Source organism: Chrysochloris asiatica, unplaced genomic scaffold (genome assembly GCF_000296735.1).
Source record: "Chrysochloris asiatica unplaced genomic scaffold, ChrAsi1.0 scaffold00066, whole genome shotgun sequence".
Lineage (NCBI taxonomy): Eukaryota > Metazoa > Chordata > Mammalia > Afrosoricida > Chrysochloridae > Chrysochloris > Chrysochloris asiatica.
This window is the reverse complement of record NW_006408584.1, coordinates 9,753,978-9,763,869: the sequence shown is the minus strand read 5'-3', so window position 1 is coordinate 9,763,869 and position 9,892 is coordinate 9,753,978. Positions and strand designations below refer to the sequence as shown.

Below are 9,892 nucleotides of genomic sequence, written 5' to 3'. Positions count from 1 at the left end.
GCTACCTGGTCCAGCACCATCCTCACAATTGTTTGAACTCATTGTGCTGCCACTTTGCTAATTCATCTCATTGGAGGTCGTTTTATTGTTCACTGATCCTTTGCTTTAACAGCATGATGTCCCTCTCCATTGACTAGTACCCCCTGACAACATGACCGAAGCATAAAAGACAAATTCTAGCTATCCTAGCTGTACTTCTTCCAAGACATATTTATTTGTTTTTCTGTTAGTTCATGGTACTTTTAATATTCTTCTCTGACACCATAACTCAAATGCATTGATTATTCTGTGATCATCCTTATGTATTCACTGTCCAATTTACACATGCACACGAGGCTGCTGAAAAGGCCAATACTACCCAGAGCAAATTAAAGGAATAATACACTCCCAATCCATATTCCAACTTCATTCTTTAAAGAGAAGACGAAAAGTAATAAATATTAGAGCAGAAATAAATGAATTAGGAAGCAGAAAAACAATATAAAGAACCAACAAGACAAGAAGCTGGTTCTTTGAAAGGATTTTAAAAACCTGACAATCCACTGGCAAATATAACAAAAGGAAAGAGGAAGAAGGCACAAATAACATGTATAAGAAACCATATGGGTGGTATCACAACAGAACCAATGGAAATAAAAAGGATAACAACAGAATATTATTAAGAGTTTTACACCAACGAATTTGAAAATCTAGAGGAAATAGATACATTTTTAGAAAAACACAACCTACCTAAACTAACATAGAGTGAAGTAGAAAATATGAACAGACCTGTAACAAAAGAAATTGATCAGATCATTAAAACACTCCCAACATTAAAAAAGGCCAGGGTCAGATGGCTTTACTGTTGAATTTTACTAGACATTCAGAAAAGAGCTGACACCAAATTTACTGAAACTATTCCAGAATATAGAAAACGATAGATATTTTCCTAATACCTTTTATGAAGTGAGTAAAACCCTCATACCAAAATCAGGCAAGGAAATCAATAAAAAATAAAATTATAGACCAATATCCCTCATAAAAGGAGCTCTGGTAGAGTAGTAGTTACAAATCGGGCTGCGAGCCACAAGGTCAGCAGTTTGAAACTACCAGCTGTTCCGCGGTTGAAAGATGAGGCTTTCTGCTCCCATAAAGATTTCCAGCCTCGGAAACCCTGTACAGGGTCGCTATGAGTCGGAACTGACTCCACGGCACATAACAACAACAACAAATCCCTCATAAACACCGATGTAAAAATTCTCAATAAAATCTTGCCAATAGAATTCAACAACATATCAAAAAAATAATACATCATGGCCAAGCGGGATTAATTCCAGGGATGAAAGAATGGTTCAATATTAGAAAAATAATCAACATAATTCAGCATATAAATAAAAAAGGGAAAAGAACCACATGATTACATCGATTGATAGAGAAAAAGGCAATTTACAAAACCCAATATTCACTCTTGATAAAAAAAAAAAACCAAAAAACTCAGAAAAATAGGAACTCAAGGGAAATTCCTAAACACTAGTAAGAGCATATATACAAATCCAACAGTCAGAATTGCTCTCAATGGAGAGACACTGAAAACATTCCCTTTTTGAAGAGGAACCAGACAAGGATGACCTTTATCACCACTCTTATTCAATACCATGTCAGAAGTCTAAGCTTGAGCTAGCTATAAGACAAGAAAGGGAAATTAAAGGAATCCAAATGGGCAAAAACAGAAGTAAAACTCTATTTGCAGATGAATTATCTTATACACAGAAAATCCCAAAGACTCAGCATAAAAACTACTAAAACTCACTGGAAGATTCAGTAAAGCAACAGGGTATAAAATCAATATACAAAAATTAGTTGGATTCGTCTATACTAATAAAGACAACTCTGAAAAGGAAATTAGGAAAATAATACCATTTACAATAGCCACCCAAAAGATGAAATACTTGAGAGCAAATCTAACTAGAGAAACAAAAGACCTATATAAAGAAAACTATATAACCCTACAAGAAACCGAAAGAGATTTACAAAAAGACTTAATATTCTGAAAATGTCAATACTACCCAAAGCAATCTATAAGTATAATGTAATCCCAATTCATAATCCAATATCATTCTTTAAAGAGATGGAAAAAAAATGATCACTAACTTTAGATGGAGAGGCAAGAGACCTCAGATAAGCAAAGCACTACTCAAGAAGAACAACAAAGTTGGAAGCTTCTCACTCCCTGGTTTCAAAAATTACTACACAGCTACAGTGGTCAAAACAGTCTGGAAGTGGTACAACAAAAGATACAAAGATCAACAGAGGAAGGTAGAATCTCCACTGAATAGTATCCAATCTGTCTGGGTGGGGCTGATGAAAAGAAATGGGGATATGGCTCCTGTGGTACAATAGTGACTAATTACTATCAGGACTGACTGTGAGGGTTGGAAATGTAAAGGTAGATGTTTTGTAGCAAAACGAGGGGAGTGATTGACTTTGCAGTCCAGGAGTAGAGGTCCCTGGGACCATCAAGGGAGAAAAGCGGAGAGCAGGACCCCACCCAGAGAAACAGTGATGCCAGAGATGGAGGCAGAGAAGATGACGTGGTGAGATGGAGCGGCGGGGGACTTTAGACCCAGAGAGGAAGACGGGCTGTATGCTGATGACCAAGGGGCAGGCTTGCAGGGTATACCCTTTGGTTGCTTGATGATGCATGGAGGGCATTGTAACCATGGCAGTGAAACGATATACGATAGGATGAATGTAAAGCTAATGTTCTCCCATGTAAACTATCAAATAATTCACAATAAAACATTAAAAAAAAAAAGATCAGTGGAACACCATGGCCAATTGGCATAACATAGCTCACAAAGACAATGTTGTACGTCTTACTTTGGTGAGTAGCATCTGAAATATATTAAAAGCTCCTGAGGAGTCTAGCTATTGGTCTCTCCATGTGCGGAAGAAAGAAGAGTGATGAGAACTGAAGATGCTTGAAATCAATGCATCTTCAGTTCTCATCACTCTTCTTTCTTCCGCACATGGAGAGACCAATGGAACATGTAATGTAATGGATGGTGCCCAGCTCTGAACAGGATCACATTAGAAGGGCCTGGATAGAGCAGCATAAAGTGGGGAACAAAACTCAATATAATGTATTTTTTAAAAAGGCCAGGCTTACTGGTCATAAAGTGACTGGAGGAACCTGAGACTGTGTCCCTTGACTACCATGCAGGTCTGGAAAGGGACTCAACCTCTTTTAACCAAGAAGTAGATAGGTACATGTTGCTTGTTTTTCTTAAGTGCACCAAGTCTGTTTCAACTCATAGCAACCCCATATAGGGTTTCTAGGAAGTCGCTGGTGAATTTGACATGCCTACCTTACAGTCTGATAGAATTTCCCTGGCTGTTCTGGTTTGGTACTGTAGCATCAGCCCTGGACTGTGATCCACAAGGTCGTCAGTTCAAGGTTTCCTTGGAAACCCTACATAGGGTTGCTATGAGTCTGAACTGACTCAAAGGTATTTTACAAGAGTCTTTACTTATAGGAGTCCTGGTGTGGTGCTGTGGGTTAATGCGCCAGACTGCAAAGCCGTTTAAACTACAAGGTCGGCAGTTCAAGCTCACCAGATGCTCCTTGGAAACCCTATACAGGGTCGCTATGGGTCAGAACCGACTTGACGGCACTTCATAACAACAACAACCTTACGGTTAAACCCTACCTTACAGTCTAGTGCATTATCCCACAGCACCACACCAGGACTCCAGATAGGTACACAGGGAGACCAAAAACACTAGTAAGATATACTCACTATGATGGTATGGACAATTGTTCAAAATCAAAGGGGTAATAAAGGAAGAGGGGGGAAAAAAACAGCAAAGAAGTTGCGAGCTAAGCCCAACCACATTTAACAGACCCCCGTAAACCCAGGTGGAGACCTGGATGGCCAGCAGTATGGCAAGACCCGGGGACTCCTGGGCCCAGAGGCAGTGACAGAGCCATAGAGGACTAGAGCAGAGAGTGAAGCATCCAGCTGAGCACAAGAACACCCATACTTGCAGATAGTATCCATTTGACCTGGCTTCAATGGCTAGATAATAAGAACTCGACTTGAAGAAGAAAGAAGAGGACAAAGTGTCATCTGCTGCAATTTGATGAACTTGATCTATACTTATGGATGTAGTAACTTAAAAGAGGGAACGAATCTTTACAGTAAGGATTATTACCACCCGTTCTCTGCACACAGGGTTGACAGAGATGAGCAACTTAGATGCTGGCTACCCAAAATGGGGGGAGGGGTCTACAAAGGAACGCAGTAAGTCTTCAAGAGGGAGCTTAGTTTCAGAGGTTGCGAGGGAAGGTAGAATCTCCACTGAGTGGTTTCCAACCTGTCTAGACAGGACTGGTGAAAGGAGATGGGGATAAGGCTCTTGTGGTTCAATAGTGAATTATTACTTGTTATCAGGACTGGTTGTGAATGTTGCAAATGTAAAGGTAGACATTTTGTAACAAAAGGAGGGGCATGGTTGATCTTGCACTTCAGGAGTGGAGGACCCTGGGACCTTCAAGGGAGAAAAGTAGAGTGTTCCAGAGAAGCAGCAACACCAAGATGGAGGCAGAGACTATGACAGGGAGAGATGGAGTGGCTAGGGATTCCAGACTCAAGGAGGGAGAGGGGCCATGTGCTGGTGGCCGGGGGGCTGGTGTGCAGGATATATACCCTTTGGTTGTTTGAATGGTTATATATTCCTGAGTGCTTAGGAGTACATCCAAAAAAACAAACAAACAAAAAAACAGGGATTGGAAGCAAATGCTGTTAAATGATGATGCATGAGAAGATTATAAACATTGCAATGAAACAAAATACAATAGGATGAATGTAAAGTTAATGCTCTCCTATGTAAACTATTACTCAATTTACAATAAAATCTTTTAAAAAATAAAAAATAATACAGCTTGGAAAGTGCTGCTTCCTCAAAATAGAGTTGACCATGATAAAGTGGATGGCGTATGGGATCTTAATTGCTGATGGGGCACAACTAAACATGAGAAAAAAAAGTTGTAAACATCCATTAAAACTGAAATATGGAATGTATGAAGTATGAATCTAGGAAGCTGTCAAAAAGGAAATGGAATGCATAAACATAGATAACTTAGGCACTAATATTGTCCATTTTGAATGACATTCAGATGGTTTACTATGCCAGAAATAACAAATAGAAGAGGAATGATGTCGCATTCATTACCAACAAGAATATTTCAAGATCTATTTTGAGGAATTCTGCTGCCTGATCCACAGGGTCACAAGGAAGACCAGTTAATACCACTATGATTCAAATTTATGCACTAAGCAATATAGCCAGGGATGATGAAATTGGAGAATTCTATCAATGCCTTCAGTCTGAAATTGATCAACCTTGCAATCAAGATGCAGTGATAATTACTGGTGATTAGAATACAAAGGTTGGAAAACAAGAGGAAGGACTAGTCACTGGAAAATATGACCAAGGTGACAGAACAATGCTGGAGATCACATGACAGAACCTTGCAAGACCAATAAGTTACTCATTGTAAATACTTTTTCTAAACAACATCTAAGAGATGACTACACACTTGGACCTCACCAGATGAAATACACTACATCTGCAGGAAAAGACAGTGGAAAATCTCTATATCATCAGCCAAACGAAGGCTAGGGGCAGACTGTGGACCAGACCATCAATTGCTCATATGCAAGTTCAGGCTGAAGCTCAAGAAAATTAAAACAAGTCCACAAGAGTCAAAATACAACCTTGAACATATCTCTCTTGAATTTACAGATCATCTCAAGAACAAATTTGATGCATTAGACATTAATGACCAAAGACCCGAATAGTTCTAGGATAACATCAAGAACACCAGATATGAAGAAAGCAAAAGTCATTAAGGAGACAAGAAAGAAGTAAAAGACCAAAATGGATGTCTGAAACATGCTCTCCAATGTAGAGATGCTAAAGAATATGGAAGATATGAGAAAGTAGAAGGACCAAACTGAAAATTTCAAAGAACAGGCCGAGGAGACAAAGTTATTATAATGAAATGTGCAAATATATCTGCAGTTGGAAAACCAAAAAGGAAGAACATGTTTAGCATATCTCAAGCTGAGGAAAATGAAGAAAAAATCCAACCCTCCGTCTTATAATATCAAAGGATTCTATGGGTAAAATACTGAATGATGCAGAAAGCATTAAAAAAAGATGGATGTAATACACAGTCACTGTATCAAAAAGAAGTGGTTGGTAAGCAACCAATTCAGGAGCTAACATATGATCAAGAACCAATGGTACTGAAGAACATTTTCCAAGGTACACAGAAAACATTGTTAAAGAACATGGCTCCAGGAATTGATAGAATACCAATAGAAATCTTTCAACAAAGTGATGCAGTGCTGGAGGCACACATTCATCTATGTCAAGAAATTTGGAAGGCAGCTACCTGGATAATCAATTGGAAGAGATCCATATTTGTGCCCATTTCAAAGTGAGGTGATCCAACAGAATGTGGAAATCCTGAACAATATCATTAATACCACAAGCAATAAAAATGTTGTTAAAGATAATTCAAAAACATTTATAACACTACGCAGACATGGTACTACCAGAGGTTCAAGCTGGATTCAGAAGAGGATGTAGAATAAGGAATATCATTGCAGATAACAGATGGATCTTGGCTGACAGCAGATAATACCAGAAAGATGTTTACCTGTGCTTTACTGATTATGCAAAGGCTTTCAACTATGTGGATCATAACAAGCTATGGACAACATTGCGGAGAATAAGTATTCTGGAACCCTTAATTGTGTTCCTGAGGAACCTGTACATAGACCAAGAGGCAGTCAAGAGGACACTCAATGGTTTAAAATCAGAAAAGATGCGTACCAAGTTATATTCTTTCACCATATTTACACAATCTATATGCTAAGCAAACAATTCAAGAAGTTGGATTATATGAAGAAGAATGTCAGAAATGGAAGAAGATTCATTAATAACCTGTGATATACAGATGATACAACCTTGCTTGCTGCAACTGAAAAGGACTTAAAGTACTTACTGATGAAGATCAAATATCACAGCCTTCAGTATGAATTACACTTCCATGTAAAGAAAACAAAAATTTTCATAACTGAACCAGTAAATAACATCATGATAAATGGAGAAAAGATTGAAGCTGTACAAGACTTGTTCTGCTTGGATCTACTGTCAACACTCACGAAAGTAGCAGTATGAAACCAAATGACATATTGCATTGGGCAAATCTGTTGCATGAACTCTCTTTAAAGTGTTCAAGAGCAATTATGTCAGTTTAAGGCACGCCTGACCCAAGCTATGGTCAAGGAAAGCTGGACAAGGAATAAGCAAGACTGCAGAAGAATCGAAGCATTTGAGTTACGATGTTGGTGAAAAATTTTAAAAGTACTATGGACTGCCAGAAGAACAAACAAATCTGTGTAGGAAGAAGTACAGCCAGAATGCTCCTTAAAGGACAAGATTGGGTATCTGGGTTCATTAAGTTTGACCTCTGGCTTATGGGACTTTCAGTCCATCACATGATCTGATTCACCAGCTCCAATAGCCTTGACCATCAACAGCCTGTCATCTGGCCTGTCGATTTGGGTTCCTCAGCTCCTGAGACTATGTGGATGAGAAGAATCCTCCAGACTGATCTGTAAATTAAGGATTTGGAACTTGCTAGTCTCCACAATTGTGCCAGCCATTTCTTTGAAAATTGGGAGTTTTGTGAGGCATTGCAGTGTATTTCAGAACTCTGGGAAGGGAGGAGTGGTGATTGACATAAAGGGCTATGGAGTGGTATATACCATATTGAAAAAGAGTTGGGATCTCTTCAACCTTCAGCTCTTAGGTACCAGCTTTGTGCTGATTTTTCTAAAAGAAATTATTCACGCACTATATAATACATTTGGAGTTCTGGTGTGGCACTGTGGGTTAATGCGCTGGAATGCAAAGTCATTTGAACCGCACAGTCAAAGGTTCAAGCTCACCAGCTGCTCCTCGGAAAACCTACACAGGGTTGTTATGGGTCAGAACTGACTCAATGACACGTAACAACAACATAGATATTTACTTCTTTTATACATAAGAACAAATGACTTTACATGGATTATACAAAATTATTTCATTTTCTTTTTACTGAAACAATTACTTTACTTGATGCTTCTACCACCACTTAATGTATTTACTTAACATGTCTTGATGACTTTTGTAAGGCTTCTTATTTGAACACTAGTGAAACAGCATAAAGTACAAGATAACTGAATTGAGCTGTAATAATATAATATTAAACTGATTTGTTATAAGCATATCATTTATAACATGATCATACCTGTTTATATTTTTGGAGTGGTTTCTTTTCATGTAATTTTTTATGCACATCACCATATTTCTTAGCTGTTAAAGGTACTCCATATTTAGCAGCAGGCTTTGTAATTTTCTGACTAGGTATAACAGAAGCCAAGCTTTGTCCTGAAGCTGGTCTTTTTGCTGTGTGAAAAGAAAGGAAGAATTTTTTTTCCAGTAGTTTTTTATATTAAATTGTTAATTGAAAATTCTTCAAGCCAGCACACTTCGAAGTCTTCATAATCATTAACAGCATTCAATTAGAAACTTTTCATAAAAAAACCATAGCCAAAACACATACAAATACTTTATTACTCTTCTATACTGAAACAATTTTTTAAAAGAAGAGGCACCCTCGTCTAACATGCTGAAATTTCTCATTGAAAAAAGTTCCTGTAATTGATTGAGATTATGATTACACACATCTAGGAATATACGAGGGGGCATCAAAAAGTTCACGGAAAATTCCATTATCTCTTAACTCCATTTTCCCACAAACTTTTTGAAGCTTCTTCATATTAAAACCATTAACTGGGTCAATTGCATAGCATGTGAATTACACCTCAAGAAAGTTGTTAAATAATACTTTTTTTAAAAATTCATTGTTTTACAAATTTTCAAATTCAGAATATAAATTTCAATACCATTAAGTTACATATTCATTCCTACTAACAGCAGATGGTGGTTTTGAACCACCAACCTTACAGTAGCAATCCAGGGCTTATTTTACAGAACCACAAAACAATATGCTTCCTTTAAATCTTAAACAATTTCTATTGATTTTAGAAGTTCATTTGGCAATTATTTTATGTAGAAAAAAATGTAATTATTTCTGACATAGATATATACATATATCTAATATATAATTGGAGTCCTGGTGTTGCACTGTAGGTTAATGCGCCAGACTGCAAAGTCATTTGAACTGCGAGGTCAGCAGTTCAAGCTCACCAGCTGCTCCTCAAAAACATTATACAGAGTCACTATGCATTGGAACTGACACGATGACACAGCAACAATAAATATATAATCATATCTGTTGTTGCTGTTAAGTGCCAATGAGTCAGTTCTGACTCATAGTGGCCTTGTATAGGGTTTTCGAGGAGCAGTTCATGAGTTTGAACCTCTGACCTTGTGGTTAACAGTCCAATGCTTATGTTACAGAACCATACCAGGACTCTACAACCATATCTGTAGTTGTTGTTGTTAGGTGCCATCAAGTCGGTACTGACTCATAGCAACCCTATGCACAGCAGAACGAAACATTGCCTGATCCTAGACCAACATCCCTATTGTTGCCACGCTTGAGCTCACTGATGCTGCCATTTTGCCCATTCATCTCACTTGGGGTCTTCCTCTTTTTACTCTGACCCTCTACCTTACCAAACATGATATCCTTCTCCAGTGACTGGTCCCTCCTGACAATATGTCCAAAATAAGAGAGATTATGATGTTTGGCCATCCTGGTCTCCAAGGAGCACTCTGGCTACACTTCTTCCAACACAGATCTGTTGGTTCTTTTGGCAGCCCATGG

At 38.1% G+C, this 9,892-nt stretch overlaps 1 protein-coding gene across 1 annotated transcript in view; it reads right to left on the bottom strand.

Moving 5' to 3' along the window:
- Nucleotides 1–9,892, bottom strand: part of LOC102829195 (serine/threonine-protein kinase Nek1-like) — a 277,499-nt gene that overhangs the window by 221,749 nt on the left and 45,858 nt on the right. Inside the window, 1 exon segment of the mRNA XM_006864548.1 lies at nucleotides 8,348–8,505. Within this exon segment, the coding sequence (XP_006864610.1) occupies nucleotides 8,348–8,505 (158 nt within the window).